The sequence below is a fragment of the Paroedura picta genome, chromosome 3 (assembly GCF_049243985.1).
Source record: "Paroedura picta isolate Pp20150507F chromosome 3, Ppicta_v3.0, whole genome shotgun sequence".
In the NCBI taxonomy this organism is placed as follows: domain Eukaryota; kingdom Metazoa; phylum Chordata; class Lepidosauria; order Squamata; family Gekkonidae; genus Paroedura; species Paroedura picta.
In genome coordinates this window covers 52,731,501-52,755,138 of record NC_135371.1, presented here as the reverse complement: position 1 = coordinate 52,755,138, position 23,638 = coordinate 52,731,501, and the positions used below count along the sequence as shown (strand labels likewise).

The window sequence follows — 23,638 nt, the reverse complement described above, 5'->3', positions numbered from 1 at the left end:
TAAAGACGTTGAACAATGTGGGAGAGAGGACCGCGCCCTGTGGGACTCCACAAGGAAGTCTGTAGGGGCGCGAGAGCTCATCTCCCACTGCTACCCTCTGGGTCCGGTCCTGGAGAAAGGAGCGTATCCAGCGTAAAGCTGTGCCCCGTATCCCCGTTTCGGCGAGGCGGTGGACCAGTAGTTCGTGGTCCATGGTTTCAAAAGCGGCCGACAGGTCCAGAAGAACCAGCACTGCCGACCCGCCTCTATCCAGCTGGCGACGGAGGTCATCCAACAGGGCGACCAACACCGTCTCCACCCCGTGGCCAGGTCGGAAGCCAGACTGATATGGATCGAGTGCCGAAGTTTCTTCCAAGAATGCCAGGAGCTGGTCTGCCATGGCCCTTTCAACTACCTTGTCCAGGAATGCCAAATGCGACACCGGGCGGTAGCTGTCTGGGTCCCGCGGGTCCAGCGTGGATCTTTTCAGGAGAGGGTGAACCACTGCCCCCTTCAGCTGCCCAGGGAACTCCCCGGAATCCAGGGAGAGATTGATGATATCCCTGAGCTGGCCTCCTATCCTCTGGCCACCTCCCTTGAGGAGCCAGGATGGACAGGGATCAAGGGGGCAAGTGGTCGCCCTAACCGAACCTAGCAACTTGTCCACTTCGGGTAAAGAGAGCCATCTGAAGCCATCGAACATCACCTCCAAAGGCGGCCAACGGGTCTCCAGTTCATTTACTGTATTAACTGTGGCGGGAAGAGCGCGGCGGTGTAACGAGACTTTGTCCGCAAAATGGCTCGCTAAAGCCTCGCAGCCTAGTTCCAATTTACTACTATTTTGGCGCCCCTCAAGGGCGGTAAGAGATCTAACTGTCCTAAATAGTTGGGCCGGGCGAGAGCTTGCGGACACGATTTCCGCGGCAAAATACTCCCGTTTTGCCACTTTCACCGCGATCTCATACGCCCTCATAAGCGTGCGATGAGATGTTCTCGTAGCTTCGTCGCGAGTCTTCCGCCACACTCGCTCCAGTCGTCTCACTTCCCTTTTCCTCTCCCGGAGCTCCCTGGTATACCAAGGAGCCTGTTTGAGTCGAGGGCAGAGAGGATGTTTAGGGGCGATCTCATCTATAGCAGCCGATAGGCATGACTGCCAGTCCGCCACCAAGGCCGCTAGTGAGTCGCCAGGAGGCATCGGGTCCCGCAGAGCATTCCAGAATCCAATTGGATCCATGAGTCTCCGCGGGCGGGCTAGTTCTTAATCAATGGCTATAGCACTTAACTTTTGTGGAACTCTTATCAGGATAGATAGAGTTTGTTGGTTAAACTATTTATTAGTTCTTTGAAGAGAGAGTGAAGAAGAATATTCTGCCTCTATTTTTCTTCCCTTTTGAACTTCTGTGCACCTGTGGCACAATGGATAACATTTTTAAAGTGATTTTTGTTCAGGGAAAACCTGTGACTGGCTTAGAGGAGGTACACTGCATTTTAACTTGCACACTGCCAAAAAATCACAAAGTGTGCTTGTCATTATTTAATTTGTAAATTAAAAGCCATACCTTAGGAACACGCTTACTCATCTGAACCTATGATTTACCCTTAGACTACTACTGAAGACTACTTCATCAGTTTTGTCAGCTTTCCAAATCATTGTAATCTTAACCTTCATTGTGGGGAGAGGAATGGGAATAGGAAGGCGACTGTAAGCCGCTTTGAGACTCCTTTGGGTAGGGGAAAGCGGCATATAAGAACCAACTCTTCTTCTTCTTCATTTCCAACTTCTGAAAATGTTACTACTCAGTATTCTCAGGTTCTGGAAACTCACCATCAATCTATGAACCAGAAGCAAGGTGCTAATTCTACTGTCATTCTGGTTACATCTTATGATCCTAAGAAGAAAAAGAAGAGAGAAAGGTAAAAACAAGCCCTTGAAACTGATTTCTGTGATGGAGTTGACAAATCGCCATCAACAGTTCACTATAACCTCTTCAGCTTTGACAGGAGAGTTCATTTCAATCTTCAGAGCTTTGAAGACATGTTGGAAGTTACAAATTAACCACTATCATGTACACTGCAATGTCCCGAAGTCCAATCTTTTGACTCAATTTTTGGGCTCAGCATCTCTGGTCAATCACACACCTCCAGCTAGAAATCAGAGCAGTTAGTCCAGGGCACAACATTCACCCTCTGGGGGCCACAGTCGTGTCTATTATTGGCAAAAAAAACCCTTGATTTCAACAATTTTTGCCAGACAATCTATTATGACTATGGACATTCCAGCTGATCACATGAATTTCCCATGGGATTATATTTTGTTTACTGTACTACTAGGTTCATAGAGATTACTACACTGCCCTAAATGAAATTTCCTTCCCAGGCATGCATGCTGAGATTGCAGTTTGTCCTTTACTTACCTCCACTCACCAGAAGGGATGTTTAACATTCTCAGTCATGATGGGATGCCACCTGTGCTTGGTTCTGACATTGTCCATCAGATCCTAGGGATACTCCTCAGTATGAAGTACTTTGCTGACTACTCGGGAACTTTTAACAACAACAGGCAATGAGCAGCAAAGGATATTGAAAATTAAATTTCTTTTAGATACAAAATGTATGTTATTGAATACAGTATCAAATATCATTAGAATGTAGAGTAAACTTACTAAGTATATGGCAATAACTACAAGGATTCTATATGCAGCAAAATGGAAGAAGAAGAAGAAGAAGAAGAAGAAGAAGAAGAAGAAGAAGAAGAAGAAGAAGAAGAAGAAGAAGAAGAAGAAGAAGAAGAAGAGTTGGTTCTTATATGCCGCTTTTCTCTACCCAAAGGAGGCTCAAAGCGGCTTACAGTCGCCTTCCCTTTCCTCTCCCCACAACAGACACCCTGTGAAGTAGGTGAGGCTGAGAGAACCCTGATATCATTGCTCGGTCAGAACAATTTTATCAGTGCCGTGGCGAGCCCAAGGTCACCCAGCTGGCTGCATTTGGAGGAGTGCAGAATCGAACCTGCTTGCCAGATTAAAAGTCTGCACTCCTAACCACTACACCAAACTGGAACACCACTAGATTTTATGGACTGATCAAACAAGATGGCTCAATATGTGACAATGACAAAACTTTACAAGTGACAAGCTGTGCTGGCAAGAAACCATGACCAGGTACCTTTTATCTTCTACCTAAAATCCACAAACCTGGCAACCCAAGGCACCCAGTTGTCTCAGGCGTAAATACTGTCACAACGGGGGTATCTACATGGACTCTGTTTTAAGACCCTATGCCATCAACGCGCCTAGTTATGTTTGTGACACCACAGACTTTCTGAGGAAAATACTATCCTCAGAGAATACAACCTTCCAGAGAATACTATTTTAATCACCATGGATGTGGAATCCCTGTATACCAACACCCCACACAAAGATGGATTACAAGTCATTAGGAATACAATTTCTAACAACACCACATCTGACTCGGCTACTAAACTGTCATTTTGTTCCCACCCATAACTACTTCAGTTCTGGTGACAACTTGCTCCTTCAGATCAATGGTACAGCCATGGGCACTTGCACAGCCCCTCAATACACCAACATCTTCAAGGCAGACCTGGAGCAATGCTTCCTCAATGATCACCCACTCATACCTCTCTTATACCTGTGCTTCATTGATGACATTTTTTATTGTCTGGACACAAGCCCTGGATACTTTCCACCAGGCATACAACGGATTTCACCCCACTGTCAACCTGACAATGAATCTATCTATGCAAGAAATACATTTTCTGGACACTGCCATAAAAATAAACAATAGATGCCTCGCGACCACCTTATACTGAAAGCCTACTGACTGACAAACGTACCTGCATGCCTCTAGCTATCATCCTAAACATACCAAATAATCTATTATATACAGCCAGACTCTATGTTACAACCACATCTTCTCCAATTCCACAGACAGAGATCCCACCTGAAGGATCTACAACAAACTTCTTGGAACTAAGGTACTCAAACAATGAGGTCAAGAAACAGATTAACAAAGCCAGAAGGAAACCAAGAGAGAACCTGTTGGAAGACAGACCCAAAAGAGACAATAACTGAACACCACTAATGGTTACATATAGCTCTCAGTTCAAAACAGTTCAGCGCATCATCATTCTTTAGAAAAGAATTATATGCCACAACATAGCTTAATTTGGATATTACGGCACAGTTTACTAATTTGCCAGAATTTACTTTTGCCTTATATCTGTATGCTTATGATCCTTGTTCCATTTAGTCTGAGGAAGAGTGCATGCACTTGAAAGCTCATGCCTTGAATAAATCTTTGTTGGTCTTAAAGTTGCTATGAGACTCAATTTTTGTTGTGTATCTTTGGGAGAGACTGTGACTCAGTCGTCAAGCATTTGCTTGGCCTGCACAAGGTGTAAGGTTCAGCATATCCTGTTTAAAATGTCAAGTAAAAGGTGATGTGAAAGATCTCCAAATGAAGCCCTGGACAGCCACTGCCAGTCTGAGTAGACAATAGTGACTTTGATAGACTGATGGTCTAATTCATATAATGCAGTATCATATATTCACCTAAGTAAGGAAAGCCAAGCCCTTGTGAGAGAATGATGTAGAATACTGGATTTCTTGATGGATCCTAATTCAACACTTCTTGGGGGAGACTAGTCTTGGTAGCAGTATGTGTCAAAAGGATATAGGAGTCTTAATAGACCATACATTGAACATGAGTCAGCAGTGTGACTCGGTGGCTAAAAAGGCAAATGGGATTTTGGGCTGTATCAAACGGAGTATTGTGTCCAGATCACGGGAGGTGATGGTACCACTTTACTCTGCTCTGGTTCAGCCTCACTTGGAGTACTGTGTTCAATTTTGGGCACCCCAGTTGAAGAGGGATGTAGACAAACTGGGGCATGTCCAGAGGAGGGCAACAATGATGGTGAGGGGTTTGGAGACCAAGATGTATGAAGAAAGGTTGAGGGAGCTTGGTCTGTTTAGCCTGGAGAGGAGATGACTGAGAGGGGATTTGATAACCATCTTCAAGTATTTAAAAGGGTGCCTTATAGAGGATCCTAATTCTCTTGTGCCTCAGAGAGCCTCTTGTGCCTCAGAGAGCCTCTTCTCAGAGCCTCTTGTGGCGCAGAGTGGTAAGGCAGCCGCCTGAAAGCTTTGCTCATGAGGTTGGGAGTTCGATCCCAGCAGCCGGCTCAAGGTTGACTCAGCCTTCCATCCTTCCGAGGTCGGTAAAATGAGTACCCAGCTTGCTGCTGGGGGGTAAACGGTCATGACTGGGGAAGGCACTGGCAAACCACCCCGTATTGAGTCTGCCATGAAAACGCTAGAGGGCGTCACCCCAAGGGTCAGACATGACTCGGTGCTTGCACAGGGGATACCTTTACCTTTACCTTTATAGAGGATGGAGCAGAATTGTTCTCTCTTGTCCGGAGGGACGGACCAGAACCAATGGGATGAAATTAATTCAAAAGAAATTCTGTGTAAACATTCGGAAGAAGTTCCTGACAGAGTGGTTTTTCAGTGGAACATGCTTCCTCAGGAGGTGGTGGGTTCTCTATCTTTGGAAATTTTTAAAGAGAGGCTGAATAGCCATCTGATGGAGAGGCTGATTTTGTGGTGGCAGGTTACAGGGGATGAGAGATAGGGTTGTGAGTATCCTGCATAGTACAGGGGGTTGGACTAGATGACCCAGAAGTTCCCTTCCAACTCTATGATTATGATGGATTTTCATCTATCTATCTATCTATCTATCTATCTATCTATCTATCTATCTATCTATCTATCTATCTATCTATCTATCTATCTATCTATCTATCTATCTATCTATCTATCTATCTATCTATCGTCTGTCTGTCTATCCATCTATCTATACTTTGATTTATATGTCACCCCTCTCCAGATGGTCTTGGGGCCACTCCCATCAATAAATGAAGAACCTGTACAAAAATTTAAAATTTAAGATACATTAAAACCTATTCAACTGCAACTTCCAGGTCAGGGAAAAGGGAAAGTCTATGTAGTGCAAGTTACACTAATCTGACCTGAAGGTGACTTTCACATGGATCACTGTGGCTAAGTATTCCAGGGCCAGGTAGAGCACTAGTAGTAGGTAGAGCACTAGTAGCTGGTCTGGGCAGTCTGAAGCTGCAGTCCATCAAGACAAGAGAGGCACACTTCCTTACCTGGATCTTTCCTTCCCAGCCACAGGACCACTGTCTTTAGAGGACTGAGCTTCAAGTGGCTTTGCTTGAGCCACTCCATCACAGTCCCCAGACACTCAGCCAAAGAATCAGGGGAGTACCCAGCTAGCTACTCATAACCAGGTGGAGCTGGGTGTCATCAACATATTGGTGACAACCCAGCCCAAACCTCCAGACAACCTAGCCCTAACTCACTCTAGCCATCTCATCTTTAGAGGTTCTTTTGTAGGAGTACAGTATATCCTGAAAAATTAAAACGTTTCACCAGTAATTTCTCAATATTGCAGATTTTAACGTCCAATTTGTGTCCAGAGCTGTCCTGTTTGTCCAGTGTAAACAGCCGAACTTTTAATTGCTTTAAATATGGCACAGTAGATACACTGTTAGATTATGATGTGAGGATCACTAGTTTTTATATTCTTCAGCCATGAACAAAGTCACAGCCATAACCAATATCACACTGACAATAAGAAGATACAAATGAAAAGGACTTACAGAAAATCCTATGTATTAACTAAGACAAATGGATTAAAAATCCACATAAATAATAAATGCAAATAAATCCCATTCTTTGTGTGTTATTTGCCAAAATTATATAGTATAATATTTATATGTGTATATAAGCTGTTTCTTGAAGATATTGAAATAAATCAAGGACTCTTCATTCTCTCATGAAACCTGAAGTCATTGAAAAAGCTTTTAGGATTCTTTCGTTTTTTCTGTCAAACTGTTTTATCTGGTATTCAATGTGAAATGCTCTCATTCTACATTCAGAAGACAGTTGATTTTTAAAATGGTCTTCCTATCAAACGTGATTCTTGTTGATGTATGTTTAAATGCCATCAAACACTACAGTCTCTCCACTGGCTGCTAGAAATATAGACCAATGTCATGAAGACTAAGAGCATGATGGAAAATCCATATTCTGCCTTCATATTTCATAAAAGCTAATATTTACCATGAGCAGGTAGTTTTCTGTGGTATCTTCCTCATGAATGAAGTATTTACTGTATGATGAAAAAAATTCTGAAGCATTAGCTTTAAAATACAGAGATATACTATATGTACATTAGAGTGCTTGCGAGCCTATACATTATGTTGTTGTTGTTAGGTGTGAAGTTGTGTCCGACCCATCACAACCCCATGGACAATGATCCTCCAGACCTTATTGTCCTCTACCATTCCCCAGAGTCCATTTAAGTTTGCACCTACTTCTTCAGTGACTCCATCCAGCCACCTCATTCTCTGTCGTCCCCTTCTTCTTTTGCCCTCAATCGCTCCCAGCATTAGGCTCTTCTCCAGGGAGTTCTTCCTTCTCATGAGGTGGCCAAAATACATTATAGGACCAATCTAAATAGATCTACTCAGAAAAAAAGTCTCATTCAGTGAGGTTTACTGCCTGGAAAGAAACCTTAGAAAGGAAGCCTTCATATCTTAACTGAGATTTAAATCAGGAGCAGTAGTAAATTAGCTTACATCTGGGAATCCAGAAACCTATTCCTGATCATACCAAATTAAGATGTCATTTTCAAATTAAAACTCTTGTATATTTTCATGTAAATAATTGTGTAATGATCTTATAAATAATCCACCTGTGAAGTATCGGAATGCTAGTTATCCCTTTACTTATTGAATATAACAACTGTTTTTATTAAATTATGTGTTGAATTGGAGATCATTTTAAAATAATTAGTACTGAGCTACCTGTGCAGTTTTGCATAGTATTTTAAAATGAGTTTAATATGTGGCATGGGGGAGGGGGAAACTTTGCTTGAGGTTTTATTTTTGTTTTTTGCAGTGAAAAAGAACTGTAATAATAAATATGTTGGTCATTGAATCAAATGTTAGTTTTGTATGTAACCTCTACATTGGCTTTCAGTTCTGTACTGTTGAAGGATTCATAACAGCTCTCGTGGATGAATTTCCAAGGATGCTACGAACTCGAAGAGAAATTTTCATTGCCATCGTGTGTGTTATTTCCTATCTGATAGGATTGTCCAATATTACTCAGGTAAGTCAGGTACTGAACTAGCTTTGGCTGAATGGTAAAGCAGACGTTTTGCATGCATAAGGTCCCACTAGGTCAGCATCAAATGTCTCTAGTTAAAGGATCACGAGTAACTAGGTATTAAGAAAGGCCTTTCTCTACCTGAGATCCTGAACAACCAGGGCCCATCAGGCTAGATAGTACTGAACTAAACAAACCAGTTTATATAAAGTAATTCCATATGTAAATATAAAGTAATTCCATATGTTCATATATGGGAACATAATATCCTTTTGTTATTGTTGCATTTATTACTAAATATAGTTAATCAATAAGGGCTCTTTCTGGTATACATATGAATTAAAGTGTAGGGGAAATGCAAGAGGATTCTGCATATGAATATGAACCAGACCCTAAATTCTTCTTTAACTTGGTTGATTCATGTCCCCTTCCTGAATCTTACCCAGACTTTTTGTCTGGTTGGGTACAGTGTTTGAGTCATCTAAACCTAGCAGCTGAGCAGTGTTATCTGCCCATCAACTGTTATGTTTAAATGGATACAAGTCATTTAAACTAGCAGTCCCCAACCCCCGGTCCGGAGACCAGTACCAGTCCGTGGATCAGTTGGTACCGGGCCGCAGCTCCTCCTCGTCTTCCCCGGTTGCTCCCTCAGGGGCTGCCCTGCCACTCTGCTGCTGTCTCACCTTTGGTGCTATCCGGCAGCCGCCATGGCTGGGGCTCCCTCTCAGTGTGGCACTGCGCAAAAGACTACCCCCCCTGGGCCTCAGTAAAATTGTTAAGGGGTGACCGGTCCCCGGCGATAAAAAGGTTGGGGACCACTGATTTAAACCTTTCATTTTGCTTTCTCCCCTTCCAAATGAAGGGAAGCAAAATGGAGCAGCCATTTTGCTCCATTTTGCTTTCCTCCATTTGAAATTAATTGGAATGGCCCAAAGCATCTGATTCATTTGGGGGCTTTTGGTTCAGTTAGCTTTGGTGATTCAGCTTGGAGACACCCTGAACTGATCCGGAATTTTCTGGTTCATGCCCATCTCTGTTTCTGTTTTTGGTAAACTTTTTGCTTTTGTCAATATAATTTAAAGCATTTGATATTAGCATAATGCTTATGAGCATAATACCTACATTAGGAGGCATATGGTGATGCGTGTTGTCAGGCTTAAGTCTTCAGTCTGTTTGATTAAATTAATTTGTGGAGGCTGTGGATCCTATCTTGTTTTATAAATTATCTGATACCTGGGATACAGGGATCACACAGATTTTTTTTTCCTGGAAGGCCCAGGAATTATATATCATGGCATCTATATATTTTTTATTATGCACAGTTTAAATTTTAGCATTACACAACAAATTCACCAATCCCTTAATGAGATACATGTATTATATATTTTCTTCCACAATTCTCAGACCTCTTACTTCTGCAGGGAGGCACAAATCCATGAGTTCAGTCTCACTGACCATTATTTTCATTAAACTTTTAAAGATTTAAATGTGTTAATTTTTACTGTGTCTTTTAATTTTTCCTCCCTTTCTCTAGCCTTCATGCGTCTTGTTCATTTACAATGCAGTCCACCTAAACAATGTCCTGGAGGTGGGATTTTTATTAGTGCAGTGCCTATTACTTGATACAAAATATTTTACATCACTGCAAGTGACTAGATAATGTACATCATAGCCATACATTTCTTCCCAAGTAGAAATGGAATGCGTAAAACTGTACTTAATACTAAGTTCAAACATAATGAGAAATGGTATCTCAGAGAAATGTATGATTAACTAAACCAAATTTTATATATTCCAGGGTGGAATATATGTGTTCAAGCTCTTTGACTATTACTCTGCAAGTGGAATGAGTCTCTTATTTCTTGTATTCTTTGAGTGTATCTCCATATCCTGGTGCTATGGTATGTAATGATTTAGCCTTCTGAAATTTATGGGAATGGTTGTTAAGACAGTACTGATTATGTCTCAGCAGGTAAAAGGAGATAAACATTCCATTTACCTGATGCAGAAGCATTGCAGTTGTTTGGTTCCCATGTAGTATTGAGAAATGGTGTGAGAAATAGTATTGCTGGGATTGTGGGGGTAATCTTGTAGCATGTGATAGCTTCTTAAATGTGTGATCAATCTCATCTGATTCAGATATAATAAATAAAAAATAACTCTAGCACTCTTTAAATGACTGCACTTTTAATAGGACAACATGGAAGAAGCTTCTTTTTGTTTTGCATTAATGCTTCCTTCCTTGAATGATTTATTAAGATTAAAGCTCTATAAAGTAGGGGAAAATATAAAATGAATCAAAAATTAGAATACACATGAAATAATGGGTGGAATGAGTGTGACATCACAGCTGCTATTGTGTATGCATGAGCACTCACAGCTTTTACACAACCAACATTCCACACAGTACTTCAAGTCTCAATAGATGTTAGAAGAGAAAACATTATTTTTATTTTACCATCATGCCATCTGTTCAATGTTATCTTGTAGAGCTGTCCTAAATAGTACTTTCTTCTTTTCAGAAAGTGTAAAGTTGATATCTTTGTTAAACATTGAACAAAAAATGTAATTTGATTCTCTGAACATCACACTAGATACAAGGAAGTTCTAGTTTGTGCACATAGGAGAAAAAAATAATGGGATTTGTTTGAAACTGGTGTAAGAAATTACAATTAACAAGAAAACCCTAAACAATTAATATGAATGTATCACATGTATTCCAACAATCCACCATAGGTGCTACTAATCCCATCTGTTGTTCTCATAGATGCCATTAGCCACGCATGTTTTTTTTCAGTTTATAGAGGCTGAAGATCAGGATCCTTTGAGAAACCAACAGCATACATGCTTAATCCTTGCTGTGACTACCAACTTAAAGGGGGAAATGTCCAAATGGGCAGAGGAAGTGCTAAATATATCCTTGATGGGAAGTACCATGCCATACCATATTGTCCTTCAATGGCAAGGGCTAATGGCCTGTATAGTTCCACAAGGTTCTGATACTACTTAACATTGAAACCACTGGGAGAGATAATCTAGAGATTTGAGGTGTGTCCTCAATATGTGGGTGATATGTAGCTCTACCTCTGCCTTTCAACAGATATTAAGGAGGCTGTGGATTTATTAAATGAATACTTGGGACAGAGTTGTCATTTGCCTGCCACTAGTGGAGGAACTCCAGCTTGTACTGCCTGTCACGCACTGGCACTTAATGGGGTGGTGGGAAAATAGGTTGTGTGTAATGAACCTCGCAATGTTATTGGGACACTTTCAGCTCCATAACTGAACATGACAACACTATGCAATGGGGAAATTTAGGATTCACCTGAAATTCTATGAAACACCCCTAACACTCTTGGGATCAAAATTCAGTTGGATGAAGGAGAACAAACTGGTGCTTAATCAAATCAAGAGGAAATATTATTGGTGAGGGAAGTAGACAATTCTGGACATAGCATAATCTTTACCAGTTTAGATGAGAAATCTGACCTGGCTACATTTATCCATGCATTGGTGGTTTCCAGATTGGACTTTTGTAAAATGCTGTACATGATACTGCCTTTCAAAAGTTCTCAGAAGCTTCTAAAGGTTCAGAATTCAACTGACCTGAATTCTGAGGTTGTTGCATTGTATTGTATCTATTTCAATAAAATTTAATTGGTCTATAGTTTGTTTCTCTTGTTACAGCTTGAAATTTGATTTCATGTGCCAAAGGATTAGCATGATTATTTTTTTTTCTCTTTGCTGGATCTCTCCAAATAGCATTGTTTTGGGTAAATTCTAGAAAGTTGTTACCATTTACTAGTATATGATCAGACCCAAGTCTATCATGCTGATATTTATACTGTTGAGAAACTATGTTTACTGTCTACATGCAGTGTTAAGTCATTGGTGGGGAGGTACAGTACTAGATTATTGTTCTTTATCTTACTCCTTTCCAATACAGTAAACATTTAAACATCTGAAATACAATCCACCTGATTATTTCTCTGAAGCAAGACTATTCCATGAAAAAAAAAATGACCTCCCATCTTTCAGTTTGGTGTAGTGGTTAGGAGTGCGGACTTCTAATCTGGCATGCCAGGTTCGATTCTGCGCTCCCCCACATGCCACCAGCTGGGTGACCTTGGGCTCGCCATGGCACTAATAAAACTGTTCTGACCGAGCAGTAATATCAGCACTCTCTCAGCCTCACCCATCCCACAGGGTGTCTGTTGTGGGAGAGGAATGGGAAGGCAACCGTAAGCTGCTTTGAGCCTCCTTCGGGTAGGGAAAAGCGGCATATAAGAACCAACTCTTCTTCTTCTTCTTCTTCTTCTTCTTCTTCTTCATGTGATATAGATAAAAAATTAAAGAACAATTCACAATGGGTTTGGGCTAAGACTGACAAAATCGTTATGAGCAAGTTTGGAAATGACCTGTGATTTACCGCAATGCGCCCAGAAGATATGCATATACATTTATAATGTAATGCAAAAGGATACACTTTTACCAGCTTATTACAGTTAGCTTTGCTAGACAACAAAAGATTTCCAGATTGTCCTCTGAAATAATTATTTCAGCTTAAACTCAGTTTAGCCTTGTGAACTCTGTCTGCGTTTTTGAGGAATAAAATACCTGTGTCGGGTCAGAATGCCCTTTTGTGAGAACTGATCTTGTTGCTCAAAGTTTTTTTGCCAGTTTGAAAGCCCAAACAGCTATTGCCCTTGCTTAGAAAAAGAGACTGTTTTTCATGGGAACACAGAGAGCCTGTAAGGATACCAAAGAGACTGCTCTGATATAACCATACTTATTCATGCTGGTTCCTTATCCTGCCATTTTTGTTTTGTTGAATTTTTAAATAAAAAGGACACATTGATTTGATCTCATTATACTTTTCTCTTAGAATAATCCTGTCAAAGGATTCACCTGATTTTCAGGTGGACAAAAGACTGGCCAAATCTTGTAACTAGACAGCTCCCAATGCAAGAGTTGTTATATCACCTCAAAATTGACATCTGTCACAAATTTGCATTAATTCATACATGTTTCTATTTTTCAGGTGTGAACAGATTTTATGACAACATCCAGGAGATGGTTGGGTATAGACCCTGTATCTGGTGGAAACTCTGCTGGTCTTTCTTCACTCCAATCATTGTTGCAGTAAGAAACAAAATACTTGCCTTTACTAGATGATTTTTAAAATATATATTTTATTTATTTTTATTGTATATGAAGCGCTTACAAAAAGATGAAAAGAAAAAGAAACAACCAGCTAGCAAAATAATTGTTGATACATGTGAGAGTATAGTCTGTTATTATCTTAAAAAGTACATATTCAGTTCCCATCGCATATTAGTCCTAACCTAAAAGTTACTGCTGTCTTTCTTAGCAAAGTAATTGTTGATACATATGAGAATATAATCTGTTATTATCTTAAGTAATATATAGTCAGTTCCCATCGTATGTTGGCCCTAACCTAAAAGTTGCTGCTGTCTTTCCTAAGAAAGACCAGGTAATTGCTCCACTGTTCGTCACATTCTTCAGGTGGTTGCAAAAGATTGCTCTTTTCCATGATGTATCTGCTGGTAGGTCTTGAAATATTTGTGCTTCTTGATCCACCAAACTCAACGGCGTCGCCTGATGCTTTTTGAGTAGAATATTTCTTGCAGCCTTACTGTCAGAGCCCACAAAGATGTCTCTTGGTTGCTTCTTGCGTGCGGTCGCCTTTGAATAGACTCTGTATACTTTGTCAATCCGAATCTCTTCCTCCTCTAAGTAGTCTTCCAGGCTTTCGGTGATTTCCTTCCTTAGGTCTGTTTTCCCAAATTCTTCCGAGACGCCTTTGATTTTTACATTCCTAGCTTTAGATTCTACTTCAGATTCTACTACATTCCTAGCTTTAGATTCTACTTCCAGGGCTTCGGATTTGTCTTCTGCCACTCTCTCCCGCTCCTGTTGATTAACTTCCAGACATTGGATTCTCATTTGGTGTGTTGCCAGCTGAGTTGTGTTTTCATCAGCTATTTTTTTCAAACCGTCAATTCTGTCTGAGAGCTCTTTCTTGGTATCTTGAATTTCCCTTTCAACCTTTTTGACTACTTTCAGTATCTCTAAGTTGCCTTTGCATAACAAACAAAACATCTGTGCATTAGTTAGGTTTTCCATTGCTGTAAGCAGTCATAGATCACAGACAGGGCGTCTCGTGAGAGTTCGGGCGATCAGTTAGTCAGTCTCCGTATTCTGTCAACATCTCCCGCTGAGCTCTCCTTAACAAATTCTTAAGCTCTTTCTTTTGTTTTTTTTAACAAGTGTATTTATCTGGCTTGCCTCCCATCCGAAGAAAGAATTCCCTTGTACATTGGTGCCAAGTTATATCAGACTGCAAAGAAAGGCTCTTTCTCCCTGCTTCAATTTGGGATAAGGACCCTTTTCCCAGTCTCTGCATATTACAGAGTTCATTGGAAGGGTTCTTCTTCTTCCTCTATGATGTGATGATGACAGTAGCAAAGTAGTAGTACTAAAGAAATCAGTATTCAGTGTAATAAATTGGTTTATTCAGTTCAATGAACACCAGCAATTTTCTTAGTGATGACTAAGGAGAAGTGGGGGACCTCTGAGATGTGAGCAACCATGATGTTCCCCATGTTGATTCCAGCCTTTTACAATGTTACAACGTTATAACATTAGAGCACATGTGCAGTAATACTGAAGAAATGGTCTCTTGATGCAGTCAGTTATAGGTCAGTTTCCAACTTGCCTTTGCATGCAAAGCAATTAAACAAGTGGAGACAGAGCAAATTCAAGACTTCCTAAATCACTCCACTGCCCTTTACCCTTTACACTGGTTATGGAAGAGATATAGCTTTGGTTGCTTTTTTGAATGAAGTTGGACATCATTAAGATGCTTATGTCATCCACTGATTTATTTTTGTAAACAGATAAGGTAAAGGAGATGTTGATTGGCAAGACTGATTAGCTAGAAAGGGTTGGGCTTATTATCTTTGAAGTTCTATTCCTGTTATGGCTTCCATATAAGCTTGCCTTTAAGGGCAACTCAAGAACTTCAGTTAGTCAAAAATGTAGCCATTCAATTACTATCTGCAGCTGTTGCTTTGGACTTAAGGCCCTCATTCTGAGAACTTTTACAGTTACCTGTTTTTTTTTCTGAGTTCAATAAAGGGTGCTGGTTATTACTTTTCACAATTTCTTCAGAATATGGAACTCACCATCTTGAGGGGCTACATCTCTCAGTATGAAGGTGTAGCCCCCGAGGCAGCAGCCGAGGAGGAGGACAAGGAGAGGCCGCGGCCCGGTACCAACCAATCTACAGACTGGTACCGGACCCTGGACCGGGGGTTGGGGACCACTGGGTTCCCCACTGGGAACTCACCATCTTGAGGGGCTACATCTCCCAGTATGAAAGTGTCAGCCCCCGAGGCAGCAGCCGAGGAGGAGGACAAGGAGAAGCCGCGGCCCGGTACCAACCGATCTACAGACTGGTACCGGACCCTGGACCGGGGTTGGGGACCACTGGGTCTGGTCCCCAACCCCCGGTCCAGGGTCCGGTACCAGTCTGTAGATCGGTTGGTACCGGGCCGCGGCTTCTCCTTGTCCTCCTCCTCACCTGCTGCCTCGGGGGCTGACCTGCCACTCTGCCACCAGCTCACCTTTGGTGGAACGGAAGAAATAAAACAGTAAGGGCCCCAAGGGCATGCCCTGTCCGGGATGAGGAAGGGTGCCGATAGGCCCCTTCCCCTGGACTGACAAGCAGAGGGCCCAATCAAGAGGCACGAAGTGCCTCCCGATTGGGCCCTCTGCTTGTCAGTCCAGCTCCAAACTGCCAATCAGCAGCCGCGCACAGCGCGGCTGCTGATTGGCTGTTTTCCCAGACTACAACCAATTTGGATGCGCGAAGCACCTCCCAACCCGCCCTACCCCCCACCAGAGCTTACCTTCGCTCCAGCGGCCATTGCTCTGCTGGCCGCCGAGAGCGAAGGTATGCTCTCTGGCCCCTGCCTTCTAACTGGCAACGGCTCCCCAGACCCCGGGGAGGCTGCTGGCCAGCTCGCTGAGCTGCCCAGCGCCTTCCTCGGGGCCTGGGAACCGTTTTGAAGATCGGGGGGAAGGAAAAAAGCTCCCCAGTCCCCAGGGAAGGCGATCCGCGGCTCGCAGAGCCACGGCTCGCCTTCCCCGGGGCCTGGGGAGCTTTTTTCAAGAGTGGGGGGGAAGGAAAAAAGCTCCCCAGGCCCCAGGGAAGGCGATCCGAGGCACTGCGAGCCGCAGATTGCCTTCCCCGGGGCCTGGGGAGCTTTTTTCAAGAACGGGGGGGGAAGGAAAAAATCTCCCCAGGCCCCAGGGAAGGCGATCCGAGGCTCTGCGAGCCGTGGATCGCCTTCCCCGGGGCCTGGGGAGCTTTTTTCAAGAATGGGAGGGAAGGAAAAAATCTCCCCAGGCCCCAAGTAAGGTGATCCGCGGCTTGCAGAGCTACGGATCGCCTTCCCCGGAGCCTGGGGAGCTTTTTTCCAGAATGGGGGGGAAGGAAAAAAGCTCCCCAGGCCCCAGGGAAGGCGATCCGAGACTCTGCGAGCCGTGGATCGCCTTCCCCGGGGCCTGGGGAGCTTTTTTCCAGAACGGGGGGGAAGGAAAAAAGCTCCCCAGGCCCCTAGCACCCGCTGAATTTCAGTTTCAGCGGGCTCTACTACTACTACTACTACTACTACTACTAGTAGTAGTAGTAGTAGTAGTAGTAGTAGTAGTAGTAGTAGTAATAATAATAATAATAATAATAATGAAGTGTCAGCAGTTATGGCTTTCTGAAAGTTCAGTTCAATTGGGAATTTTAGGATGGCCAGTAGTAATGTGCCGTTGCTGGATTCTTTCTGGTTTCTTTCTGGTTTATCTTTGTTCTTGTGTATTTTTAGTGCTATTGTTACAAATATGTTGTTTAACCTTTGTATGTTGCTTTCAATCCCTTTAAAGAAATAAATGTCAGAACACCAAAAGCTAGGTGAAAGAATTAGGGGACACCATTGTCTTCATTCACTAGTGAGATTCCAGAAGTATTTTCTGGTCCAAATCCAGCCCAAATTAATTTTCATCCCAGATAATCTCCAGAAATGTGTTCACACAGATAGTGTTCATTTGACTTTTTAATTACACACTTTAATATATACAAATATTTGTCCTTTTTATTATGTAATGAACTATCATAAAAACCAAGCAAAATACATTAGCTGTGTAAAAATGATTATTTGTCTCTACAAGGGCAATCAGAACTTACCCCCGGGCGCCCAAAAGGAACACTCTGGGACTCCAAGTCCCATGAGTCTCCGGGGCCGGGTGGCTGGGGAAGGCCTGGGAGGGAAGGGGTCATTGCCTCTCCTCCCAGCCTCCCCTCGGGTGCCCTTATAGGGAGAGGGAAAAGAGGCGCGAGTCTCTTTCCCTCTTCCCTGCCAGTGAGGTTGCCTACCCTCCCTCCCTTTTTGTCGTGTGGTAACAGCAGAATCACACGCAAAAAAAAAATGTTTGTTGAATTGCAATGTTTTCTTAACAAGAACAAGAATAAGGAAAATTTTGTCAAAGTTTGTTCAGTTGAATCTTATTTGTCACTTGCGGAATTTGGCATGGGGGAGGAACCATATGTGAGCAGGCCCAGCCTGCATGCGGGCCTGCTATAGAAAGGGGGCCTCCATAAGAGGCCGTGGGTATGCGGTACCGGGCAGCCATCCCTCATGGAGGAGGAGCCTTCTGGCAAAAACCCACATTTCCGGGTGGCTCGGGAACTCGGCAGAGATTCATGCCTCAACGAGTTCTCAAGTGGGGTCACCTCCCTGGCATCCAACAGGTCATTGGGGGCTCGAGGATCCCGGCAGGATGCCAGATGGCCCCAGGCATACCTGTTGGAGAAATATGTGACTACCTTGTGGCCAGAGGGCCACAAGAAGGCTGGTTCCTTCACCCCCATGCTGTCCAATGCTTGTTTCATGTTTAATAAAGTTGTGGCCTATCTAAATGCCAAAGAGCAGTTGTATGCGTATCTTTGTGGCAACAGGTATTCACCTGCAAGGCAATTGGACTTTGTGTTTTCGTCAAGTATTTCGGCCTGTCTCTGAGTCATCTGGAAGAAAAAAAATGCTAGGAAAGTTGGTTTTGATTTAGGTTTTTTTTCCAGGAATCATTTTTGATAATCAGCTGTCAAGTTGATCATCTGTATTTAATTTTTGTGTTTTATACCTTACTTCAGTTATAACACTTTTGTTGTAGGTAGTTAAAATCTTCTGATTGGTTTTTTAAAAAATGATCAGTATTTTCAATAAAATGTTGATGTTCCAGTGGCGCGTCAGAGACATAGCAATAGGCCATTTGCCATGTGTCATATTATTTCAAATAATTTATTATTTATTTTTAGTGCATGGCTGATGATAATGCAAGTATGCTATCTTGTCTTTCTTGTTTTGCTGAACAGTGTACATTTAGGGAGAAATTCTAACCAAGTCTACTCAGAATCAAGTCCCAGTTTATTCAGTGTTGTTTTGTTCCGGGATAGTGTTGTTTGGGATGATTGTGTTAACCTTGAAGCAAAGATAATGTTCCTTCTTGTTCATCTAGTTAACAGATGTTTAGTTACTCCTAGCAATAGGCAAAAACAGCAATTTTGGAAAGCCTAATTTTTTTAAATGAAACAATAACTAACATTCTATACATATATCATCTTACAGGGTGTATTTATCTTCAGTGCTGTCCAAATGACTCCTCTCACTATGGGCAGTTATGTATTCCCAAAATGGGGTCAAGGTGTTGGCTGGTTCATGGCTCTATCATCTATGGTGCTGATTCCAGGCTACATGGCATATATGTTCCTTACGTTAAAAGGCTCCTTAAAACAGGTAAATAATGTGTTAAGTACCATACCCAAAGTTTTCAAGACTTTTTGTTGCTGAAGGCATTGTTAGAACATAAAGAAACAGATGAGCTTATAACTCCATTTTATCTAACAGCACAAAATAACATTAGACTTTACCATAATATGGTATACACTTAACATGTTATGGAAAAGCCTAAATATTTTCTTTAAAAATAAACCAATACACTTATGAGAACATATTGACATATGTGTTGAATTAATTTGGGTAATCTTGCTGCATCAAAAGGAAATAGCAGGGCTCAGAACCAAGTGAATAATTTGGAAGCACTTGATACTGCATTGACAACTGAAAAATCATGTAAGTACATGATTTTTTAAAAAGGGGGGCCTCAGCATCCTTGATCTAATTTATGCCTAATGTTTGTGTAATAATCCTTACAGTCTTTTCTTGTGCCCTGATACTGAGATTTCTCTAAGCTTCATAGCCTTCCCAAATAATGCTATTGCCAGAAGGCAAAAATTATTACAACAGTTAAATTTTCATGTTTTCACTTTACTCCTGTGGTACCAAAGGAATGGCTGCAGTTGGGAGTTAGGAAAAAGGAGGCAAGAGGTTATCTTCTTGAAGCAAGAACAAGTATGGTGGAGTAGCTAAGAGAGGTGACCTCTAATCAGTCAGTGTTCTCAAAACTCTCTCAGTCCCACTTACCTCACAGAGTGCTTGTGCAGGGAGAGGAAGGGGATTGTAAGCTGCTTTGAGACTCTGTAGGGTAGAGAAAAGTGGAATATAGGAACCTACTTTCCTTAGTTCCACCATGATTTGAGTAGCCATGATTGAGTCCATCTTTTGAGTAGCAATAAGGATGATATTTTTTGCTGTTCTTCAAGAAATAATTATTTACACAGAAGTTCACTGTGGTAAACTATACCAGTATCAGGAGGATAATTGAACTGGATAATAAAATCAGTAGAATTAATCTTCTTCAGTTTAAATAAAGCTACTTTATTCTGATTTAACTACAAAAGAGTTGGCTTTTACACAAGGATTTATAAAGAATTGAATATCACAACAGTTTCATATAATGTGCTTGCCAGTACGCAGATAATTTAAGTATTAATGCACTTTTTATACATTTAAAATCATATATGCTTATATGCTTATAGAGCCTCTTGTGGCACAGAGTAAAGCAGCAGACATGCTGTTTGAAGCTCTCACAATGAGGCTGGGAGTTCAGTCCCAGCAGCCGGCTCGAGGTTCACTCAGCCTTCCATCCTTTTGAGGTTGGTAAAATGAATACCCAGCTTGCTGGGGGGTAAAACGGTAATGACTGGGAAGGTACTGGCAAACCACCCCGTATTGAGTCTGCCAATAAAACACTAGAGGGCGTCACCCCAAGGATCAGACATAACCTGGTGTTTGCACAGGGGATATTTTTACCTTTACCTTTATGCTTATAAAATCACTTTCTTCTGTTAAAAGGTAAAAGTCACAATTTCTCAGACTACATTGGTTTATAAATACCAGCTAGCAAGCAGTAAGAATAGCTGATACAAACATCCTGATTATGCAGGACTATCATATCATTGCTATTCCAACTACTGGTTTACTGACCAAAGCAGCTGCTTTGATTATATGTGTTAGAAAGACAAGGAACCATGCTTCTTCCCTATTTCCTTCCTTCTTCAGAATTCATTCTGCACAATTACACCTTTCACGAGTGACAGTTAAAAAGTATAGTTTTCACTGAGTACAAGCAGAGAACTTTCACGCTACTAATGATGAATAATTAATTTATCTTTCTTCTGATTATTTAGCGAATTCAAGTAATGATTCAACCAAGTGAAGACATTACTCATCCTGAAAATGGACCTGAACAAGCCCAGCAGAGCAATTCTGCAAACAAAGAAGCATATATATAAACCTGTGTCTTTGAAATGATACAAACCTCCTTCAATGGGAAACACATACACAAAAGAAACATGGTTGAATATGACCACAAATTTATGTCTGAGAATAAAATTACCTACCTCTAGTGGCACAAAAGACCATCACCACTAAAAGGGAAGCAATGTGGGCATGATCAAACAATTTTGTGGGCTTAGGTGTTGACAATGTTTTTGTGTTTTCTGGCAATCCATAGACTGTTAACATTTTTATTATCTCTTGGTAAAAGTTGAATACCTTTGAAATTTATAAACAACATGTAGGCCATTTTTAATCTACCTTTTAGTGCAACAATTTGACATTTTGTGCAGCTGCTTTTTAGTCGTTTATTAATAAATTTCTTACAGTTTGAATCCCGACTGTTATTTCTGGGAACAGTTAAATTAGAAAGTTGTTTTGTATACACCAGCAAAGTATTTTTATGAAAAAAATTACAGTGAAAATACTGCCCAAAAACATTAACCAATTTTACTTCTGAGTTGGTTTGTCTAATTTTCTTGACAATCTCCTTATCTCCAGTGGTTTACTGAACCATTCACACAGAAATGCCAATAGGAAGTTATTTCTAGCTATATAGCATGGATCAAATTGCAAAACTACCTACCTATCTGATGGGCCTGAAACATTCAATATGTAGCCTTTATTTTATAGTGATATATCTTTTAAAATACTTTCAAAAATACTGGGAACATTTTATATAGAATCAGTCATATGGATATATACCTATATCAAACTGTGACAAGCCCCCTTTTCAAAGGTAGCTATAACTAAGCTGTACAAGTTATCTATCATTTTAGCCAGTTTATATTTCACTTTATGTTGCGCCATCATCAGGTGTAACACCTTTCCACCAAAACAAATACCAAACAAATTGCTTAACTATCAAAATGTTCCCCATTGAATATAACTTAGGGCTTTAAAATGAGCACTGTTCTAATCAGTCTACTGAAGATCTTTCAAGATCAACAGTTTTTAATTAGCAAACATATTATAGAGCACTTTTAAGACAGAAATATATTGTTTATTTTTGTGTTTTACATGGTGAAGATGGACATATGTGGACAAGGTCGTGCCATAAATAACTCCATTTAGGGCTCTATCGTGCATTTTCTATACAGCAGGGGTAGTCAAACTGCAGCCCTCCAGATGTCCATGGACTACAATTCCCATGAGCCCCTGTCCGCGAATGCTGGCAGGGGCTCATGGGAATTGTAATCCATGGACATCTGGAGGTCCTCAGTTTGACTACCCCTGCTATACAGGCATCCAAGGCTAATGGATTTCATCCTGTGTAGAACACTGCAAAACTAAAGAGTCCATAATGGCAACTCTCGTTTGGCAGCTTTGAGACTGAGAGTAAGGATCTTGAGGAAAGTGGTATGTGATGTTTGATTTTAAATGACTGTGACAGAACTGTGCAATGAAACATGCTTTTCAGCAAAACTTTGTGCAACGTACAATGTTAGATAGCACACACTTTATGTAGACTATGTGAAAAACATGTTAACTGTGAATGTTGGTTTTTTTGTTGTTTTTGTCTGAAGGTGACAAACATCTGTTCTTGCAATAAGGTATTATTCTCAGAATGTCAAACATTATTGTAGAAAAAATATATATAATATGCATATATTTCAACCTAACAGATAAAATATTATAAAAGAGTATTGTTTAGTAGATTCTAAACTGTAAAATATTCAGAAATCTATTATACATGCTAAATGTCTCTAGATAAATTCACAAATATGTCCAAATGTCTTGTAGATTTTCAGGGTTTAGAAAAAAAAATATGTCATACACATCACTCATGCTTCATGCACATTATACTTGTGAATTTCATTAGAGTTAAGATACAAATTCAGACTTTTATTGTTCTAAGAAAAAATGCAGTATTCAATGTGATTGTAAACCAATTATGACAAATGTTTGACAGATTTGCTCCTGCAAAGTTCTGTACAAACGGTTATCATATATAGCACAAAAATAGTGTTGTAGAATTCCTGTGTGTAAACTGTGAATAACTGTACCTTTTTGTAGTATTTGCCCTTCAAAAAGGAAGATGATAAGATCATATATGCTTTTTGCAATAATTATTCTCTAAACACCAAGCAAATTTATCTCTATTTAAAATTATATATGTAATATATACATATTCTAATATATAGAGTCTGTTTTAAAGAAAAAGAGTACAATATAATTTAGAAAACTGCAACTTGTTCTATGGACCAAATGTAAAATATTTATACATTCAGATGCATTTTAACTGTCCATAAATGGTGTCCTAACTAAAGCACGGTTGTTATGTAACTTTCCAAGAGCTTAGAAAAAAATAAAGATTATATTATACAGTCTCTGATGGGTTAAATGTCATCCTTTATTAGGCACATGTTTTTAAGTGATACGTTTATAATACATGTTTGAGAGATCTCTTTCACGTTATAAAGTTTGACTTACATACTTATGAGCTATGATACTCTTTTGTAGTATCATATGCAATTCCTTTTAACACCCTTTCTCTGCAAACTTACTTTCCTTAGTAACCAGTAAATAATACTACCATGATACTTCTGTGACTCTTCCCTGATTTTCCAAGGGTTTATAGAACGAAAATGCACCATTTCCCTAGTTTTTGGACCTTTCTATAGGCATGAC

General features: G+C 40.8%; 1 protein-coding gene across 1 annotated transcript in view; it reads left to right on the top strand.

Moving 5' to 3' along the window:
• Window positions 1–23,337, top strand: part of SLC6A1 (solute carrier family 6 member 1) — a 118,407-nt gene extending 95,070 nt beyond the window's left edge. Inside the window, exons 11-15 of the mRNA XM_077325694.1 lie at window positions 8,070–8,201; window positions 9,997–10,099; window positions 13,240–13,340; window positions 18,899–19,066; window positions 20,860–23,337. Of these exons, the coding sequence (XP_077181809.1) occupies window positions 8,070–8,201; window positions 9,997–10,099; window positions 13,240–13,340; window positions 18,899–19,066; window positions 20,860–20,964 (609 nt within the window). The 3' untranslated portion in view covers window positions 20,965–23,337. The remainder of the gene's footprint in view (window positions 1–8,069; window positions 8,202–9,996; window positions 10,100–13,239; window positions 13,341–18,898; window positions 19,067–20,859) is intronic.
• The last annotated feature ends 301 nt before the right edge of the window (window positions 23,338–23,638 follow it).